Raw genomic sequence first — 22,209 nt, 5'->3', positions numbered from 1 at the left:
TAACGCTTCCGCTTACGGTCTACGAGGGTACGTGGACAACACTCTCCCCTCTCGTTGCTAAGCATCACCATGATCTTGCGTCTGCGTAGGAAAATTTTGAAATTACTACGTTCCCCAACAGTCTCCTATGTTGTCACTTGCATATACTAGTGGGAATTTTTCATTATAGAACTTGGCTTGTATATTCCAATGATGGGCTTCCTCAAAATGCCCTAGGTCTTCGTGAGCAAGCAAGTTGGATGCACACCCACTTAGTTTATTTTGTTGAGCTTTCATATATTTACAGCTCTAGTGCATCCGTTGCATGGCAATCCCTACTCACACACATTGATATCTATTAATGGGCATCTTCATAGCCCATTGATACGCCTAGTTGATGTGAGACTATCTTCTCCCTTTTGTCTTCTCCACAACCACCATTCTATTCCACATATAGTGCTATGTCCATGGCTCACACTCATGTATTGCGTGAAAGTTGAAAAAGTTTGAGATTATTAAAGTATGAAACAATTGCTTGGCTTGTCATCGGGGTTGTGCATGATTAAATACTTTGCGTGATGAAGATAAAGCAACAACCAGACTATATGATTTTGTAGGGATAACTTTCTTTGGCCATGTTATTTTGAGAAGACATGATTACTTTGATTACTATGCTTGAAGTATCACTATTTCTTATGTCAATATGAACTTTTATTTTGAATCATTTGGATCTTAACATTCATGCCACAATAAAGAAAATTACATTGAGAATTATGCTAGGTAGCATTCCACATCAAAAACTCTGTTTTTATCATTTACCTACTCGAGGACGAGCAGGAATTAAGCTTGGGGATGCTTGATACGTCTCCAACGTATCTATAATTTTTTATTGTTCCATGCTATTATATTGCCCCTTTTGGATGTTTATGGGCTTTATTTTACACATTTATATCATTTTTGGGACTAACCTACTAACCGAAGGCCCAGCCCATATTGCTGTTTTATTGCCTGTTTTAGTATTTCAAAGAAAAAGAAATATCAAACGGAGTCCAAACGGAATGAAACCTTCAACAAAGTTATTTTTGGAACAGAACCAATCCCAGGAACTTGGAGTGCAAGCCAGGGGATCATCGAGGAGGCCACGAGATAGGGAGGGCGCCCACCCCCCCGGGCGCGCCCTACCCTCTCGTGGGCCCCTCGAGGCTCCCCCGACCGACTTCTTTCGCCTATATAAGCCTACGTGCCCTAAAAACATCGATAACGAAGATAGATCAGGAGTTCCGCTGCCGCAAGCCTCTGTAGCCACCAAAAACCTCTCGGGAGCCCATTCCGGCACCCTGCCGGAGGGGGAACCCATCACCGGTGGCCATCTTCATCATCCCGGTGCTATCCATGACGAGGAGGGAGTAGTTCACCCTCGGGGCTGAGGGTATGTACCAGTAGCTATGTGTTTGATCTCTCTCTCTCTCTCGTGTTCTCTCTATGGCACGATCTTGATGTATCACGAGCTTTGCTATTATAGTTGGATCTTATGATGTTTCTCCCCCTCTACTCTCTTGTAATGGATTGAGTTTTCCCTTTGATGTTATCTTGTCGGATTGAGTCTTTAAGGATTTGAGAACACTTGATGTATGTCTTGCCGTGCTTATCTGTGGTGACAATGGGATTTTACGTCCCACTTGATGTATGTTTTGGTGACCAACTTGCGGGTTCCGCCCATGAACCTATGAATAGGGGTTGGCACACGTTTTCGTCTTGACTCTCCGGTAGAAACTTTGGGGCACTCTTTGAAGTACTTTGTGTTGGTTGGATGAATCTGAGATTGTGTGATGCATATCGTATAATCATGCCCACGGATACTTGAGGTGACAATGGAGTATCTAGGTGACATTAGGGTTTTGGTTGATTTGTGTCTTAAGGTGTTATTCTAGTACAAACTCTTGAATAGATTGATCCGAAAGAATAACTTTGAGGTGGTTTCGTACCCTACCATGATCTCTTTGTTTGTTCTCCGCTATTAGTGGCTTTGGAGTGACTCTTTGTTGCATGTTGAGTGATTGTTATATGATCTATCTATGTTATTATTGTTGAGAGAACTTGCACTAGTGAAAGTATGAACCCTAGGCCTTGTTTCCTATCATTTCCATACCGTTTACGCTCACTTTTATCATTAGTTACCTTGTTGTTTTTATATTTTCAGATTACAAAAACCTTTATCTACTATCCATATTGCACTTGTATCACCATCTCTTCGCCGAACTAGTGCACCTATACAATTTGCCATTGTATTGGGTGTGTTGGGGACACAAGAGACTCTTTGTTATTTGGTTGCAGGGTTGTTTGAGAGAGTCCATCTTCATCCTACGCCTCCCACGGATTGATAAACCTTAGGTCATCCACTTGAGGGAAATTTGCTAGTGTCCTACAAACTTATGCACTTGCAGGCCCAACAACGTCTACAAGAAGAAGGTTGTGTAGTAGACACCAGTCATCTGCCACATGTAATATTCAAAATGTGCAACAATTGCTAGAATAACTTGAACCGAGTTAAGCATCTCTATGACGAGATAATCTCATCAAGTCAACTCCTTGAACTTGCCAAAAATACTTTGCAACAAGTCGAGCTTTATGGTTGTAAACAATTTTATCCGCGTATCATTGTAAATGTCGTTTGTAACGCTTAGCAACTTTCAGAGAGCCTACCAAGTTTCAAATTTGATTGTGTTAAATCGAGCAAAAATCAGATTACCTAGTTAATTATGAAGAATTAAGCGAAAACCATCACAACCACTTAGCAACACATATAAGGTACCCTCACACCACTCCAAAGAGGGTTCCGTCGAGATAATGCACATGCGTCATCGTCATCGCTCCTTCCCTAGAGGCGTCATCGTCATCCCTAAACCTTGAGCAAACGACTTTGACTTCACCGTAGGCGATCGTCGACCCAACCCACACTGTAGTGGTCATGTGGATATGTATAAAGATTTACATAAGACTTAGCCACCTGTGACTAGACAGCGCAACTTCGACTCTGAGGGGGAACCATGAAGGAGAACTAGGCACGACTGGCACCGGTCATACACCGCCGGGCCCCGTCACCGCGGCTTCAACTTCACAACAACAAACTAGCCGAGACGATCCCCACAGACACGACGGAGAAAAGCCGGCTATCTCAACCATAGCCACGTCTCTGATTCAAGTGCTCATTAAGAGCTTCCTATACAAGGAGAGTCAACCAGTGTATGTAGTACTAGTATCTTTCTAAGTGCATTTTCTGGTTAAACCATGAAAATAGTGAATCCTTATTTATGCATGCACTCCTAGTCATGTAATCAAATGTCTTATCTGGAGATCACTAGCAAAAGAGCCCGTGCATTGCAATGGGAGAAAAAAATAACACACACTCTTAACCCAATAACCATAATATGTTCATGCACTTTATTTTAGCGAGGCATCATTTTTATGTTGCCGCTTATCCTCCTTCTCACCCTCAGTGGCCTCAGTGTTCACACAAACCAAAGTGTGTTTGAATGTTGTTTTTCCCCTGCCAGTTTTTTCAGAGGTGCTCATCTGTGGTTATCGATGTTTTCTTTCGTCTCTTTAGGATTTTAGTGGTTGTTTATTTGCAATCCAGATCGTCGTGGTACGAAAGAAAAACGGACGTGCCCTATAGGTTACAAGTTTGCTTTTAAAATAATATTTTAAAATATTTAATAGGTAAAAATAACATCATATTCAAATTCTACATATTTTTCTATTCAAATTTCATATATAACATGTTAAAATCGGAGTTACGGTTTAATAGATATGGATAATTAAGAAAAATATTTTTTTGACTTAAATATCTTCCAAAATAATATTTAAAAAATATTTAACAAACAAAATAACATCATATTCAGATTCTACACATTTTTCTAATCAATTTTCATATATAACATGTTAAAATCGGAGTTACGGTTTAAAAGATATGAATAATTTAGAAAAACATTTGTTTGACTTATATATGATCGGCGGGTGAATTATCTAATACGTCAGGGAGGTTTCCGTAAAAATGTAAAATAACGGTTCGGTTATGACTTATGCGGGTTAATTCATGAAAAATGCTGGGGGTTTTCTGCAAAAGTGCATGACGGACGACGGAAACCCAATTTGCTTTATTATTACTAGCACACATGCCCGTGCGTTGCAACGGGATATACGCATTTAAGTGATTTAACATGCATCATCGGTAACGCTACACTCTCAAATAAACTCCTTTTGTCCCTATAATATTTGTAAAATAGAGAAAAGAAAACAGTTTCCACATTAGAAGATAACACTGCCCCTAGCAATCCAAGCGTTCATGACATTCTCGGACAGCAAGCAGGAAGCAAAATCTGCAGCAAGCAATACATGGAGCAAACAAGAACTTTTTGGAATTCAGACACTTGCATCTTTAAAATGGTGTACTACTCCTGGAGCAAGCAACAAGCAGCAAAGCAATACATGGAACAGAGAATGGCGATGGCAATAGCGTGGACGAGGGAGAAGAGGCTGCGGAGCGTTGCTCTCACTCTCACGCGGCTCTCACTCACTCTGTCCCGCTGCAACAGGGAGCCGCCATGGCCATCAACGCCAACTGCCGCCGCGTGCAGGCCTCGCTCCGATCCAGCCGCCCAAGACCTCTCCGCCCCAGTTCCATCCCATCCTCGCCTGCCGGAGCCCCGCGTCCCAGCCGCCGTCACCCGAGCTTGGCCATGGCGCCGCCAACCGGAGCTTCGCCCGCCTCCGGCCATTCCTCGGCCGGCTCCTGCAGCCCCGCGCCCGTCCCGGCCTCCTCCACGCCAAGCAGCAGCTCGTCGGAGCACGAGCTCCACCGGGTCCGCCTCCCTCTGTCGTCCCTCTTCTTCTTCTACTCTTTTACTCCCTCTCTGCCTCTTCTCTGAAATTTCCCCACCTTGACCTTGCAGCTCCCGCCGCCGCCCTGCTCCGTTCATCGCCTTCTCCGCCAGATCCGGCGAGGCCCTGCGTTCCCAGCCTCGTCCCCGCCACCAGGTCACCGCGCCGCACCACCGGAGACCAGCAGCGCCGTCGCACTCCGTGTCCTATCCCTGCTCGTGTACGTGCGCAGGAGACGCGCCAGGTCGCCTCGATTCAGGCCTCCTCCTCGCCCGTGGGCCACCAGCACCGAGCCGGCTTTCTGGCGAGACCCCAGTCCTGCCTCAGCCACTACGCTTGAAGCCGCCCCGCCGCAGCGCGCCTCCTCGCGTGCCTCGCCCCAACTGAGCACGCCGGCCGCCTTGTCCTCCTCCGCCGCGACGCCTCGGCCCGCGAAGGCGCCTCGCCAAGCAGCGGGAGGAGTTGCGTGCTAGGCTCACCTGGCGCAAGCGCGCCCGCGAGCTCACCCCCGTGCCGGCCAAGGCCGCCTTCGGCGACTCCACAACTCCTTGTCTGTCGCGCCCTCGAACGCCCGCCACAAGGCCGCTCCCCATTCCTGGCCTCGGGCGGCGTGGACGCCGGCAGCAAGCGGAGGCGCGTGCCAGGCGGTGGAGGACGGCTCGCGGGCGTCAGCGGCAAGCGGCGTGCCCGGCGGTGGAGTACGGCAATGGATAAACGGCGGCGGAGAACGCAATGGACGCAGGGGGCTTTTTGCAAAATCCAACCGTTTTCTGCAGTAACACATTAAAATAGGACTGCGGGTTAATTTTTTATAAACTGAGGGGCTTTTATGCAAAATCGCTAGCGACGGACGACAGAAACCTAATTTTCTTTATTATTATTAGGTAAAGATTAGGTAGAGATAGAGAGTAGAGATATAAATTTGTTTTCTTATACTGAATTCATGAATCGAAGCTATCGAATTCATAAATCTGAGTCATTGCATGCACGAATCGGAGTCCTCCGAATCACGAATTAGTTACCTGATTCACGAATAGAGATGTATATACCCCGAGCGTACTCGATTTGTAGGTACGACCTTGACCGAATCGCGAATCCTGAACCCAGCGGACCGCGAAGCGGGTAACTAATGGCTGAGGCTGAACCCAAAGTGCAGAAACAACATCCACTGGCTGAGATTGAACCATCGGATCTGACTGCCTCAATCTCAGCCGTTGGATGCCGTGCTCTGGGCCCTCGTCGTATTTCCGGTCACGGCTTCACCGGTAAACCAAACTAATCACACCGGGTTTCCCCCTCCCCTCTCCTCGCCGACCCCCCCTCTCCAATCGAGCCCAGCAAATTCATCACCAAGTCACACGTCACCAGTTCGCCCCCCTCGGATCTCAATGCCGCCCCGGGGTCAAACCCAGCGGTCGCTGTGAGCCGCGGCGGAGAGATCCCGCGCGCCAATTGGCGTCGCCCACCCCCACCTCACCCAGACCCCGTGCAAGGCCGCGCGCGGCCTCCCCGTCCGACGCCCTGGAGCCGTCGCAGCAGGAGGCGCTGAAGCCTTCCCCGACCAACGGCCGCATTCGCTACCGCTCGCCCTCCGCGGCCGATCTGCTCCCCGTCGATGACCTCACCGTTGGCCCCTCTGCCGCCGATGCCGCTGCGGCTACTGCGGCGGCCGCCAGGATGCGCCGCTTCTCGGCCGCCGGCGCGCGGCAGCAGCAGGGGGAGGCCGTCTCCGACCGCCTGCACCGCTACCGCGGGGTGCTAGTGGTGGTGCTCTCGCCGGTGCTCCTCGTCTCCTTCGTGCTCCTCCTCATGCCGCGCTCCCCGGCCTCCGTCACCGGCGGGGCCTCCGGTGTGCTCGTCGCCACTGGAGGCAGGAGGTGGGGACCCCAGGCCGTCGGTGGAATTGGTGACGGATCGAACAGGTACGCGGTGATATTTGACGCCGGAAGCTCCGGGAGCCGCGTGCACGTCTACTGCTTCGACGAGAGCCTGGATCTTGTTCCTATAGGGAATGCGATCGAGCTGTTCAAGCAGGTGACTTGTTGTGATTTTTTTGGCTCTGCTTTATCTTTAATAACGAAATGTGCTGGCGTTGTTGGCTGGATCTGCTCTTGTTGTGATCTTATGCGAGAGCTTTCGTTGGGATGGTTTTGTTTCTGGGTTGATGTTTGGAATGAGATTGTTCCATTCCTGCAAAACATGCACATGCGAGAGCAAACACAAAACTTACTGTGGACGAATAACTAGTGCATACTATCGAGTTGAGTGGTGAATTGCGACACTTATGCGGATATTGCTGTATGGCAGCACTGAGTAGATCATTGAACCCATGAACGTACTATCTTCTACCCCCACAATCAGAAAAAACATTGTACAATTGAATTCGATATATACATTGGTGGTTCGTTGTAAAGACATTAAGAATAATAAGTAGCGCCAATGATGCTAGTTGCATGAATGCATTTGGCATGCTAGGGTGGCACACTCATCAGTTCATGACAAGTTGACAACCAATCCATTTCATGTGTGCAACTATGAAGGAAATTTGAGCCCTTTGACTTATGATTGGCTCATGTTTGTCGGAACATAGATGTACTACCGGCTGTTTGTATTTGATGTCTACCCGATAAACTCAATAACCTGGTCCATGTTTATCTAAAGCAATCAATTATTTCGTAGTTTTCAACCTTATGGATGGTCATGTCTATTATTCTTCTGCAGTCGCCTGAACCATGGTATGCTGCATATATATCAAGCAGAACTAGCTGGTATTTCCTGAAATATTTAAAAAATGGATGTTCTACCTGCCTTTTGCCCGAATGATATTCTAGAAACAATATATATGAATTTGTTAAACTGTAGAACCATTCAGTTGCAAATTGAAAAAAACTGCTATGAAGTACGGGCAATCTTGCCCTTTTATCAGTTATAGAACCCAGGTTGGTCGTCAGTCAATCAATCTAAGGCGTTTGTGCTGAGTTATTTATACTGGAGAAAAACTTACTTCGAACTTAAAACATTATTTATTCATTTATTGATTATCATTGTCAAAGCTACGGCCTGTTCTTGGCCAGAGAAGTATGCAGCGCTAGCTTACTACTTTGGTAAGGCTTGTCAGCACTGGATTTATGCATTAAGTTCATTAGGATTTTGATGGACCTTGCAGAGAAAGATGCTTGTTTCTTCCTAGGCACAAAATGATTTGACAAACTATGAAACTTCAAAGTTCAAACGTAAAATTTAGTAATTGATTATCATTGTCCAAGATACATCCTGTTCTTGGCAAGACAAGTATGCAGCACTAGCTTACTACCTTGGTAAGGCTTATCTTCACTTCTCGAAAATGCACTGGCTTACTACCTTGGTAAGGCTTATCTTCACTCGAAAATGTTTATGCGTCAAATTCAGTAGGAGTTTCATGAATATTGAGAGAGAAAGATGTTTGTTTTTCTCTAGACATAAAATGATCTGACAATCCACGAATGCTCATGCCACTCTGTAATATACTTGAATAGAAAAGAAGAATTTTCCACGGAAAAAAGAGAGGGGAAAATACTATTTATCTGAATGCTCATCCCTTTTTCATTTCAGAAAAAACCAGGCTTGAGTTCTTATGCCAAGGATCCTCAGGAGGCTGCTGAGTCACTTGTTTCTCTTCTTGAGGAAGCTGAAAAAGTAGTTCCTGTAGAATTGCGTGAGCAAACACCTGTCAGGGTTGGGGTGAGTAATGGTTTTTTCGCTATCTACAGACTTCCATAAAGGGTTTTCTGGTGATTTTTTTTATTGTTGAACCCTTATGCAGGCCACCGCAGGTCTCAGAGCATTAGGAGCTGAAAGGTCTGAAGAAATTTTGCAAGCAGTAAGTATTCTCCTTGTATTAATCCAGCAATAGTGTGTCTTGTACCTGTTATTCTATCAAGATTGGATTATATCATGTTTCATCAAAGTATCATTTTATATTCTTAATTAATATGTCGCTTGGGTTATTCTTGATTACCAGGTTAGGGATCTCCTTCGTGACAAGAGTTCTTTCAAATCCCAACCAGATTGGGTCTCTGTTCTAGACGGATCTCAGGAAGGTGCATTCGCGTGGGTACGATAGATGCAGTCCCAATTTGTGTATGCACTCCAAAAAAAAAAAATGTTTAGTCTCGATGGAAGTAAAGAAAAACTTACCATTTGTTGCTCTTTTGTAACCTTTACCATTAAGAAACAACATGAATGTTTTCTTATATATCAACTTGGATGTTTCTTTGGCTTTTATAGGTTACCATCAACTATCTGTTGGAGAAATTGGGAAAGCCTTACTCACACACTGTTGGAGTGGTTGACTTAGGTGGTGGTTCTGTCCAAATGGCTTATGCTATCTCAGAAAAGGATGCAGCAAAGGCTCCTCAAGTTTCAGATGGCGAAGATTCATATGTGAAGAGGCTGGTACTTAAGGGAACAACATATTATCTTTATGTTCACAGGTATGCATCAAATAAGTGGTTGTAGCCCAAACTCCAAATGTCCAAAGATCATTGAACATTTTTGTCGTATTATTTTTCTGACCAAGGTACTACACCAGTTATATCTAGAACCTGTTATTAGTGGTGTAAATTTTTTGGAATCAATCTTTCTGCTGCGTAGTTATGATTCCTCCAGTAGGAATGACCTACAAATATTTTGGATTTGGAGTTTGGACTCTTAGGTCATACATAATTGTCCTTTAGATGTTGGTACCAGACAGTAGGGATGCAAGGTGGCGCCCGAACCCGGCCCGCTCCATATACAAATTAGAAAAAGCTAGTTCTAATTAGGCTGTGCTGCTGTTAGGTAAAGTTGTACTAATTAACCACTTTGGCGGGTCTATGCGGGACGCCGCTCTGCACCCCTACCAGACAGTGATGACTACAGATGTATCACACAAGTAAGGTGCACGTTTGGGCTGACCCAGTGGCCCATCTTATTATTTTACTCCATCACTTGCATTAGTAGAAGTGAACTATAGTTGAGTGGAAACTGTTAGGAATAAGCAACTTGTATTCCCATGAGGCCATAGGCCGATATATATATATACATGTATAGGTTTGTAACATATGCAGGAAACCCCTTATACAACGGGATAAATACAAAGGGGTACATGACTTATATTATAACTCTAACACCCCCCTCAAACTCATGGTGGATGAACACTGAGTTTGGATAGATAAAAGCCATGTTGTGCTCTAGTCTGGGCCTTCGTCAGGAAATCCGCCAACTGTAACTCGGAAGGCACATACTGAAGAGCAATAACCTGATCCTGCACACCAGCGCGCACATAGAAAGCATCAACACCAATATGCTTGGTGAGCTCATGCTTCACAGGATCGCGCGCATGCTAATAGCACCTGTACTGTCAGATAAGAGCAGAGTCGGTGTAGTGACAGAAACATCAAAATCCTGAAGTAACCACCGTAACCAAGTCACCTCTGCCGTCAAAAGAGCCATTGCTCGCAACTCAGCCTCGACACTCGAACGGGAAACTGCAATCTGTTTCTTCGTCTTCCAGACAATGAGAGAACCACCAAGAAAAACACAGTAAGCAGAAAGTGAACGGCGATCTGAAGGATCACTAGCCCACGTAGCATCCGAATAGGCCTGAAGCTGTAAAGAACTGGAGCGAGGAAAGAATAGACGGTGAGAGATCGTGCCCCGAAGATATCGGAGAACACGAAGGAGATGACTATTGTGAACCGATGTGGGAGCAGAGACGAACTGACTGAGAATATGAACCGGATAAGAGATGTCCGGACGAGTGACAGCTAGATAGACAAGACTGCCAACAAGATGACGATAACGCGTCGGGTCATGGAGAGGATCACCATCAGTAGCACGGAGGTGAACATTGAGCTCCATAGGAGTCTCAACAATGCGCTCGTCAGTAAGAGCAGCACGAGCAAGAAGATCCTGGATATACTTTTCTTGGGATATAAAGGGGGCTTTTGCAGATGGCTTACTTCGGGGCGGGTGTGCGGTAGTCCGGGAGTCTGCGAAAGACAGAGCAGAGCTGCCGATCCAATCGGGAGATAAAGGGGGCTTCGATCCGATCTCGAGAGGAAAACGAGCAGGCGGCTTCGATCTGATCTCGAGCAGAAGTCGGGCAAGGAGCGATCGGGCGGGCAGCTTTGATCGTGGAGACGGCGTGGGGACCAGCAGCAGGAGCGGACGTGGGAAACCGTCGGCAGAGAGAGAACCAGCCGCGGCGCCACGGGAGGATCAATCACACGAGTCGCAGCGTGTAAAAAATTGACCTAGCTCTAATACCATGTTAGGAATAAGCAACTTGTATTCCCATGAGGCCATAGGCCGATATATATATATATACATGTACAGGTGTGTAACATATGCAGGAAACCCCTTATACAACGGGATACATACAAAGGGGTACATGACTTATATTATAACTCTAACAGAAACAACTCAATCTGTCGTGGTTCGCCGCCTGCATGTCCCAGTCAATCTTGCAAAGTTGCGACCAACCCTGCCATCTGCCCCATCCTCAAAGATGTTAAGGCCTTGTAAGGGCATCTCCAGCGGCAACCCGCAAATTTTCTCCCGCATCCATCCGCGGGCAGGGGGGACCAGTCCGCGGACATGGATGCGGGAGGACGTCATCCAAGGCTAGCCACATACATTTCAAACTCTTTTTTAACAAACCGGATGAAATTCGTGCAAACAAGGCCGGATGCCATATAAACATGATGGATTTCATATAAACACGTCTGGATTTCATATAAACATGACGGATTTCATTACATTTACATCAAAGCGGTGCTAGTCAGGCTCTCGAGGTATAACTAATACCTGATCTAAATGATCGCTGGTGGTGCCCGTTCCCCGTGTCCGGCCATGAGCCTCGAGAATTGAAGCTTCACCGTCTCAAGTTTCGCCTCGACGCTCTCCAGCTCCGCCTTTGTAACCTCCGCCTCCGGGGGGCCGGGAAGTGAAGCTGCCCGCCTCCACATCACCGCCAAGTGACTAATCGGCCGAAGATGTTGAGCCCACCAAGCTTGGCGTCGACAGGAGGGGAGGAGCGGTGGCCTTCCTGGGACACGAGCGCCGGCGACCTACCGTGCACTATTCTTCCTCGCTGTCGGCGGTGTCCGCGGACGTGCCGGCTTTGTGGTCGTCGCGGCGGGGTGCGGACTTGGTGATGTCCTCCTCGTCGTTGGTCTCGCCGAACACCACCTCGCCCGCGTCGTCGCTCTCCTTTTAGGCGGATGCCACTCGCTGGCGGTACCGCCACCGGGCGAGGCGGAGCTGTAGGACTCCAGCAGCGCCTCCTGCTTTGCCAGGTCTGCGTCCGGCGCGACACCCCTCCCGGCGGCGAGCTGCTCCTCTGCCTGCACGTGCTCCTGCAGGAGGTGGTGGTTGTAGGCGGAGTCGGCCTGCGCCTCTCGGAACTGCTCCTCCCGCACCATGTCCATGTAATGGGCACGGGCCTCGCCGATGGTCATGGTGCAATGCACCGGCGAGGTTGGCGCCGGTTCGTCATCGGCAACGTCCTCCATTGGGACGTCGTCGTCCTCTAGCTGCCTGCTGGCCAGCAGCCGGCTACAATAGTGGTCATCTCCTTCTTCTGGTCCGGCGTCAGCCCGTCCCACAGAGTTTTGGCGGGGGAGGGATCCATGGTGGGAGTGGTGCGGAGAGGGATCGGAGGCGGATGACTGCGGCTATGGCTGGGGCATCGGTTTATATAGCAATTGTGGGCGACAAAGGGGCGGACGGGTGGCGCCGGAGGAGACGCCTCGGCAACCGTGTGCCATCAATGTGGGGCGGCAGACGGACGGACGGGCGGCCGTCGTGTCGTTTGAACGGGCGGCAATCGCCTGCACTAGGAAGCGGCGCGGCCGGCGCGCCACTTCATTGCCGGCGCCAGTGAGCGGCCGCGTCCGCTCTGGCCGGGCATGAATGCGAGCACTGATGCTCTGGAGTGGCGCTGACCTAAAACGCGCAGGAAGGGGGGGGGTGGGGTTTTTGGTGGGCCAGGGCGGTCAGAAGAGGGCTTGGGAGCGGTCCGAACTCCCACAAAGCCGTCCCACAGAGTTTTGGCGGGGGAGCGATCCATGGTGGGAGTGGTGCGGAGAGGGATCGGAGGCGGATGACTGCGGCTATGGCTGGGGCATCGGTTTATATAGCAATTGTGGGCGACAAAGGGGCGGACGGTTGGCGCCGGAGGAGACGCCTCGGCAACCGTGTGCCATCAATGTGGGGCGGCAGACGGACGGACGGGCGGCCGTCGTGTCGTTTGAACGGGCGGCAATCGCCTGCACTGGGAAGCGGCGCGGCCGGCGCGCCACTTCAATGCCGGCGCCAGTGAGCGGCCGCGTCCGCTCTGGCCGGGCATGAATGCGAGCACTGATGCTCTGGAGTGGCGCTGACCGAAAACGCGCAGGAAGGGGGGGGGGGTGGGGTTTTTGGTGAGCCAGGGCGGTCAGAAGAGGGCTTGGGAGCGGTCCGGACTCCCACAAAGCCCCCCCCCCCCCCCCCCCCCCCGGCGCGCGCGCGTTTGTCTCCAGTTTGCGGGAGAAACCGCGTCCGGAACCACCCCACAGACAGATACAGGCCCGAGTTGGATGGCTTCCGCTGTCCGGACGCATGCGGGAGGTTTGCGGGTCGGCGTTGGAGATGCCCTAATGTTACTTTAAATTGTTTAGTTTGAACAGGATAATGAAATTTAGTATCCTGTAATGTTTTGTCATGGAGGTCCCTCCATGTGTCCTTCAACCCATTCTGCTTGTCACCACTCTCATATAGAACATATCGTTTACTGCATTGTGATCATCGACTATTTGAACAGATATCACAGTATTTCTTTGCCATCTAAATAAGATGGGTATGTACCATTCACATAAGTGCCATTATTTTCTGCAGTTATTTGCATTATGGTTTGCTGGCGGCTAGAGCAGAGATCTTAAAAGCTGGTGAAAACAGTGATTACAGCAACTGCATGTTGGATGGATATCATGGTATGTCCGCTTGGTTTTGCTTTATCTTCCGAGCCCAACACCCGTATGTTTAAAACTGATTCATCTTTTCCTTGTTATACCTTTCTAGAACTCAAAATGAACTTCATGTGAATAAACTATTGTGGCAGCATCATAACGATGGATGCCAATTTTAAAACTAAGGTGTTTTTCTTTTTCATGAACATTGTTTTATCCTATGCAAGGTTTTGTACCTTATTCCGTAATAAGCAACACTATATTTTCATCATGTGGAAATTTGCATGCAGTCAAGTTTTTAATACATATTTACATTATGCGGTATAATGGAGGCATTAATAAAAGCATGTTTGCTCTACTATCCTATTATGCTCAGTAGGCAGAGTCTTTAGTGTGTATGCATGTTCCAGTTTTCCCATAATGAAAGTTACCCTTGAGTTCAACGTGCTAATTGCTCATGTCGGATTTTACCCTTATGATTCTGTACGACAGTGACGGGTTTTAATTGCAATTTACATTGAATTGTAGGGAAATACCAATATGGGGATGATACATTTGAGGCCTCAGGTTCATCATCTGGTGCTACTTATTCCAAGTGCAGGGCTGTTGCAGTCAGAGCTCTTAAAGTTGATGAACCGGCATGCACTCACATGAAATGCACATTTGGTGGCGTGTGGAATGGTGGTGGTGGAGATGGACAGAAAAATCTTTTTGTAGCATCATTTTTCTATGATAGGGCTGCCCAGGTAAGTCCTTTTGAGTTTTGACAGAATTTTTTTCTCGGGCAAATGGGGTATTTGTCATGCCTCCATTGGATTGATGAAACCAAGCAGTCCCACACTCAGCAAATGTTTCTCTTCTTAGATAAAGGATATTTCAGCACCAAACATCCATCAGAGCCTTAATGTTCCAGTTCGCTCCAGGCTATCCTCTGTAGTTCCTTTGACTCACTCTCCAGTCTCCAATCTTTCAGTACAGCGGGTGATCTGAAGCCACAACAGGTCATTGCAAATTCAGCATCACCATAGCAGGTCTCGGCCATCTAAGTAGTCTAGTCTAACCAGACAGTTCCCTGAAAAAGAACTGCACTATTTAGTTTCTATACAGACCATTATGCTGCAGCACAAACGATATTTAGCACACATTGATTATTCTCACTTCACCGCCAACCAGACATCTTCCGAAAACCAAATTCGGATTGATCCACCAGAGACATGGGCTAGAGAGAGCCATCCTGCTCATGAGAAATAATGAATGGATCCCAACATTGCATTGCTAAACTGCCAGCTCCTAAACCAGTTACCATCCCAGAAGTGAACATTGCCACCATTGCCAACCTGCCATCTGAAACCCTTTGTTGCTAGTTGCTACTCCCTCCGTCCCAAAATAAGTATCTCAACTTTGTACTAACTTTAGTTGTACTAAGGTTGAGACACTTATTTTGGGACGGAGGGAGTACATGACAATGCCATATGATCCTCTACCATTACCAACTTGCCCTAAAGCCCTTGTTTGTTGAAATCAAACAGTTTTCTCCAAAAAATATTTACCACCCAGGCAGCCAACAGGCAATCAAGCAGATATCTAAATCCTGCATGTCAGGAATCCCTAAACCATCAGTCTTTCCTCTGCCATAAATTGTCGTCTAAACTTTTCTAATTGTTCTGATGCTGGTTTCTGTTGACTTGCTTGTTCTTGTCACGCACACATTTAATTATATCTCATTGTCTCATCAGGCTGGTTTTGTAAACCCTAAGGCAGCAGTTGCTAAGGTTAAACCATCAGACTTCGAAGAAGCTGCACGACGTGTTTGTAAATTGAATGTGAAGGAGGCACATGCCACCTACCCTGATGTTTCGGAGGAAGACATTCCATTCCTTTGCATGGATCTTGTTTACCAGCACACATTACTTGTGGATGGATTTGGTATGACTTAGTGCGAAGGACAAAATTCGCAATAACTTAGAAGCTTTCAACATATTTCTTATTTTTTTTCTGCCTGTATTCTTTCAGGTGTGGATCCCTATCAAGATATTACGTTAGTAAAGAAGGTGCGTTATGGCAATTCGTTTGTGGAAGCAGCATGGCCCCTTGGTAGTGCCATTGAGGTTGCATCTTCATCATAGGCAGAAACAGCTTGGAAGTAACTTATTAAAAAGAACCACCCAGCATATAGTTTTGGCTTAGCTTACCAATCTGGAATAGCGAGTTCAGATTCTAGGTTTGATGTTAGGATTTTGCCTTTGATTCACCATTTGTTCTCCGTCTTCCATTCTATTTATTTAGCCTTTAAATACATTGACGTATACATGAGGAATATAGCTTGGAGTTTTCCCGTGCGGCCATTTGAACGTCTATTTTTTTGTACTAACGAAAGCCAGATCAGAAACTTTGTAATCCTTTTGGACTCTGGTGCAGATGCATAAATCTGCACTATTCAATCTAGTTTCTGTTTAGTGAGTAGTTTCATAATATCTTATGCTCTTTTGTACAACTCGGTTGACTTACTGTTGTTTGTGTGTATGAATATGATCGTTCCCTCTTTTCTTTAGATTTTCTTTTTCCATGCGAACCAAATCCTCTTTTGAATATACAGTGTACAGAAACACCAAATGGTTTTGAAACTTGTATTTCATCAGCGTTTGAACTTTGAAATGGGCACGAGATGCAAAATGAAGGGCTTAACAACAGACTACCTGAAACCAGTCTGCGGTTTCCTGGTCACTGCCTGAACGCATAACAAAGTAGGGCCCAAGAACTCAAACCGTAGAGATAGGAAAAACTCAGAAATTGAGATGTCGTCATGCATCCTGGATTCATGCAGAAAACTGCAAAATTATCATTGGGGTGTCACAGCAGGAAATACATGAATTGTAGATAGAAAGATTAGGAAAATTCTTATGAAATAGCCCATTCCATAGAAACCCCGTAAGAAACTTTCCTGTAGATACCCTGTCCTCTAAATTTCTATGTTTTTCCTTTGGTTAGAGCATGGCAAACATTCGGAGATGACTATGAAAGCACCTCTTGGATCCTTGAATTGAAGAGGGATCGAGAGGGATCAAGAATCCTAATTGTCTAGCAGATCCCGCAAATCGGCGCCCCGCAAAACCGTTTTAAGGTTCACCTGAAAACTGATTTGCGGTACGGTGAGGGCTCCGGCGGAACTGATTTGCGGTACGAGTTTATGGGTCTGTTTCGTCGAAGCCCTCGCAGACCAGTTTTGATTTTCATATTCACATTAGCTACAAATTTGTATAGTCATGCAATACACCGATTTAAATACTTGTACGATAATGATTCACATCCAAATACATGCACAATACAAGAGGCAGCAAAGTTTGTCCAAAAGAATGTGCAATCAAACACAATTAAACATGATCAAATCAAGCAACACCATGGTTGCCAAGATCATCTCCTCCACCACCGGCCATAGCACCATCTTCGTCAACAACATTGGTCGAAGAATGATCACCACCATTGGCGGAAGCACCACCAAGTCCACCGGCCAAAGCATCACCACCTCCATTGGCTGAAGCATCACCACCACCACCTCCATTGCTGCCACCACCACCACCTCCATTGCCAAAAGCACCACCACCACCTCCATTGCTGAAAGCACCGCCACCAACATTGCCGAAACCACCACCACCATCACCACCTCCATTGCCGAAACCACCACCAGCAGCCATAAGATAGTGAAGCTCTTGCCTCCTCTGAAACATGATCTCCATTCTTTTCAACTCCCCAAACTCCCTTGTCATTGGTTCCATGCCATTCAGATTCATAATCAAGAACTGGTCCTCCTCGGCGGTCTTCTCGCCACTCATCTTTTGCTCCTCAAGAGCGATCTTGCGCTCCTCGAAGACACGTCTCCTCTCCCAATTTGCCTCCTTTTGTTGGTTCTTCTTCTCGGCCAAGGCCACCTTGGTTTCCAAATGCTTCTCCAACATGGTTTCCTTGACCTTCACCATTTCACTAATTTGCTCCCTCAAGCTAGATGCTTCGACCAACCTGTTCACCCTATCCTTGTCCAACTTTCTTCCATCGGGCTTGTTCGTGTTTCTTCCCCCCTTTGGTGCATCATCACTATCATCATCGTCTTCCAAGTTAACGAGTGCACCTTGGTGGAGCTTCTTGATCCCTTTGCTTGAACCTTTCATGTGCAATGCGATCCTACAATTGGAATAGAGGCAAGTGTGAGCTCAAATTGTCATCAAATCAAACAAAGTCACAAATATGTTCAACAAACTCACATAGTCATCAATTATGACACCACTTGGAGGTGCATTTCTCACTTGATCCAAACAACCACTCCGACGGGCTAGGTGCATGAGAAAGATGTCGGGCTGAAACTTCCCTCCCACAAGAACAGTGTGTTTGAAGGTCACTCCATATCAGCGCCCCCTAGCGATGTAGGGTGGAACCTAGAGGCCGATCTTTCACGATTGGAGCGGATCCCACGAAGAACACAAAGAACACACGAGGGGAGAAACACAAGGGAAACAAGAGGAAAACACTCAAATCAACTAGATCCAATCACACATGTGCTAGATCCGAGTACACTACAAGACACATGATCCAAACACAACAAGGGGCGATACAAACGGTGGTAGTCCTTCCCAATCCGTGAGGAGACGGGGTCTTTAATCCATGAGGGGGATCTTCCATTTAAGGGTCTTGAATAAACTTGGGGGATCTTCTCCATGGAGGCCTTGGTCTCTAATGGAGTAGAGGTACAAGGGGATGAGCAAAGCTCTAATCTCAAATGAGCTACAATCTTTGCTAACCCTAAAACATTGGGGAAGGAGAGTATATATAGTCCAGGGGGGGCGAAGGGATACATGGGCTTTGACCCTTTACACTACGCGCAGACAGGGGCTGGATGTCCGAGAAGAGGCCGGATGTCTAGGCCTTTAGGTCGGGCTGGATGTCCGAGCTGGAGGGGCCGAGTGTTCGGGGTGGCCTCGGTTGGGTTCTGTGAAGAGTGCCGGATTTCCGGGCTGGGGACGGACATCCGGGGCACGCATCGGGCCGGATGTTTGGGGCCTGGGCTAGATGTCTAGGCCCTGTAGCTTTGGCTGTTGGGCTACTTCGGCTGATGCTCTAGGGGCCAGATGTCCGGGTCTTGGGGCCAGATATCCGGGTCCTGGGGACTCCTTTGGTACTTTCCGTTGGTCCTCTTCATCCATGAACTTAGGGAGACTGAAGGAAATATGCCCTAGAGGCAATAAGAAAGTTGTTATTTTATATTTCCTTATTCATGATAAAGGTTTATTATTCATGCTATAATTGTATTGATCGGAAACCTAAATACATGTGTGAATACATAAACAAATACCGTGTCCCTAGTAAGCCTCTACTAGACTAGCTCGTTGATCAAAGATGGTTAAGGTTTCCTAACCATAGACATGTGTTGTCATTTGATAACGGGATCACATCATTAGGAGAATGATGTGATGGACAAGACCCATCCATTAGCTTAGCATAATGATCATTCAGTTTATTGCTATTGCTTTCTTCATGTCAAATACATATTCCTTCGACTATGAGATTATGCAACTACCGGATACCGGAGGAATACCTTGTGTGCTACCAAACGTCACAACGTAATTGGGTGATCATAAAGATGCTCTACAGGTATCTCCGAAGGTGTTTGTTGAGTTTGCATAAATCGAGACTAGGATTTATCACTCCAAGTATCGGAGAGGTATCCCTGGGCCCTCTCGGTAATACACATCATAAGCTTGCAAGAAAACGACTAAGGAGTTAGTCATGAGGTGATGTATTACAGAATGAGTAAAGAGACTTGCTGGTAACGAGATTGAACTAGGTATGAAGATACCTACGATCGAATCTTGGGCAAGTAACATACCGATGGACAAAGGGAATTACATATGTTGTCATAACGGTTCGACCGATAAAGATCTTCGTAGAATATGTAGGAGCCAATATGGGCATCCAAGTTCCACTATTGGTTATTGATCGAGGAGGTGTCTCAGTTATGTCTACATAGTTCCCGAACCCGTAGGGTCCGCACACTTAACGTTCAATGACGATATAATATTATATGAGTTATGTGATTTGGTGACCGAATGTTGTTCGGAGTCCCTTCTACCTCTTGAGCACTGCGTTGGTTTTCCCTTGAAGAGGAAAGGGTGATGCAGCAAAGTAGCGTAAGTATTTCCCTCAGTTTTTGAGAACCAAGGTATCAATCCAGAAGGAGGCTCCTCAAAAGTCCCTCGTACCTACATAAACAAACAAGAACCTCGCAACCAACGCGATAAAGGGGTTGTCAATCCCTTCACGGTAACTTGCGAAAGTGAGATCTGATAGAGATAATAAGATAAGATAAATATTTTTGGCATTTTTATGATATAGATTGGAAAGTAAAGATGCAAATAAAAGTAGATCGGAAACTTGTATGATAAAAGATAGACCCGGGGGCCATAGGTTTCACTAGTGGCTTCTCTCAAGATAGCATAAGTATTACGGTGGGTGAACGAATTACTGTCGAGCAATTGATAGAAAAGTGCATAGTTATGAGAATATCTAGGCATGATAACACCCCCAGTGTCATGCTACAGTAATCCTCTGTGATTAAACTAATCATTTTTTTCAAACAGCGCTTAATCATCATTGTTCAATATTCCATTTGAAATTCCAGTCAAATCAAATTCAAGTAAAGTTTGATGTTGCTCAAAAGTTGCTGGAAAAATGTTCATCTTTTAGCAAATAATCCAAAACTTTTTACTGTTAAGGAACACAACATCATCATCAACTCTAAAAGGGCCTAATGCATTTTAACAGAGCAAAAACAGCCTTTATAATGCCCTTTTCATTATTGAGTAAATTCAAATGAACTCCGAAAATGCCCAAACTTTTTGTGGCAGTGCTGCATATTGCAAAGTAATTATGTGACCAAGTTTCACATTTTTGCAAAATCTTATGGAAGCTCAAAATATTACTAAACCCCCCCTTTCTGTAAAAAGAAAATAGAAAAGGCCACTGTGCACTGGCCTAAGTGCACAGTGCCTAGAGCCCAGCCCACCACGGCCTCCTCCTTCTCCCCCGTTCTCTGTTCAAGCGACCGAGGCACACCACCGTCGTCGCCGAGCCAGCTCGCCGACAGTGTTACTGGGTGGATAAGGCCTCCACCGAGGCCTCCCCCCCAAGATATTTTCCCCCTCTCTCGCTCCGCCTCTCCCTATCCCCGCCAGATTCTCCCTCACGCGCTCGCCGCTCTTCCCTCTCCTTGCCCGAGCACTTCGCCGTCGCCCTCCGTCGATCTCGCGGTCCCCGGCTCCCCCTCGATCATGCTGGTGGCTGGAAGGAGCGCGGTCCTCCGCTCCATCGTCCTCGACCATCAGCGGGAGCTGGGAGGCCCTGTAGTGGCCGCTCTCCTCCACCCCCTTCCGCCTCTGTCGCCGGCAATCTTCGTTGTCTCCGGTGAACCCTGCGCTCCTATGCTGTCGCAGGCTTTTCGCAGCCGCTCGGTGAGCTCCTCCCTCCCTCCATTCTTCTCCTCGCACCGCGTGGCTCTCCCTAGCTAGCTCGTCGCCGTTGCCGTGAGCTCACCGCCGCAGATCACCTCACCGTCGTGGCCACCGTGGCCCGAGCTCGTGCCCGAGCTCGTAACCGGGCTCCTGGAGCTCGTAGGAGCACAACGCCGCTCCCCGCATCGCCTGACTTGCCCTGCGTCACCGTAGACACCAACGGCCGAACTCTGGCGTCCGCTCCGCCACTAGCCATCGCCGTCTCCGGCCGTTTTCGGCCAAACCGCCGCGACAGATCGATGCGCGGGCGAGAGCCCGTTTGAAAGAACCTAACCGCGTGCCAAGTGATGCGCTGTAGCGCGATTCCGGCCATCTCCGGCGTTCGGCCGCCGCAGATGGCCTCGTCGGTGTTGCTCCGGCGCTAGCGCTGACCTGGCACCGGCAGGGCCCGCCTCTGGGTCGCTGCCTGTGGTCCCCCTGGACCCAGTTGACCACGTTGACCGTGGTCAACTATGCTGACTGGGCACTCAGTGCCACTGACGTGCGGGTCCCACTTCTTAATCCTCTAATTAAAACATTTTAATAATTAAAACTAATTAGTTTAGTTAATTAGACACTAACAGGTGGGCCCAGTAGTTTTAGTAACTAAATTTAGATTAGTTTGAACTCTGTTTAACCCACTGTCTATGACAGGTGGGTCCCCATGTCAGTTGACCAGTCAACCGAACAGTTGACTGCTGAAGTCACTCATACGTCATGCTGACATCATATTCCTTTTCTGTTAATTTTAAATAATTCCAGAAACTGTTTAAATCTTTGAAAATTCATAGAAATTAAACCGTAACTCGGATGAAAATCTTTTCTACATGAAAGTTGCTTAGAAA

At 47.3% G+C, this 22,209-nt stretch overlaps 2 protein-coding genes across 2 annotated transcripts; both read left to right on the top strand.

The window, feature by feature from the left end:
• The first annotated feature begins 4,152 nt into the window (after window positions 1–4,152).
• LOC123092248 (vegetative cell wall protein gp1) lies at window positions 4,153–5,800 on the top strand. Its single transcript, XM_044513957.1, has 2 exons — window positions 4,153–4,841; window positions 4,932–5,800. The coding sequence occupies exons 1-2, from the start codon at window positions 4,584–4,586 to the stop codon at window positions 5,331–5,333; spliced, it is 660 nt and encodes a 219-aa protein (XP_044369892.1). The 5' UTR covers window positions 4,153–4,583; the 3' UTR covers window positions 5,334–5,800.
• Window positions 5,801–6,155: 355 nt separating this feature from the next.
• On the top strand, window positions 6,156–16,303 carry LOC123092247 (probable apyrase 1). The gene is made up of 9 exons (XM_044513955.1): window positions 6,156–6,894; window positions 8,452–8,580; window positions 8,663–8,719; window positions 8,861–8,953; window positions 9,127–9,332; window positions 13,759–13,853; window positions 14,358–14,575; window positions 15,566–15,755; window positions 15,843–16,303. Exons 1-9 carry the CDS (start codon window positions 6,538–6,540, stop codon window positions 15,953–15,955), a joined length of 1,458 nt encoding a protein of 485 aa, XP_044369890.1. The 5' UTR covers window positions 6,156–6,537; the 3' UTR covers window positions 15,956–16,303.
• The last annotated feature ends 5,906 nt before the right edge of the window (window positions 16,304–22,209 follow it).

This window comes from Triticum aestivum, chromosome 4B (genome assembly GCF_018294505.1).
Source record: "Triticum aestivum cultivar Chinese Spring chromosome 4B, IWGSC CS RefSeq v2.1, whole genome shotgun sequence".
Lineage (NCBI taxonomy): Eukaryota > Viridiplantae > Streptophyta > Magnoliopsida > Poales > Poaceae > Triticum > Triticum aestivum.
Note: the sequence above shows the minus strand (reverse complement) of the source record. Positions and strands in the feature narration are given on the sequence as shown.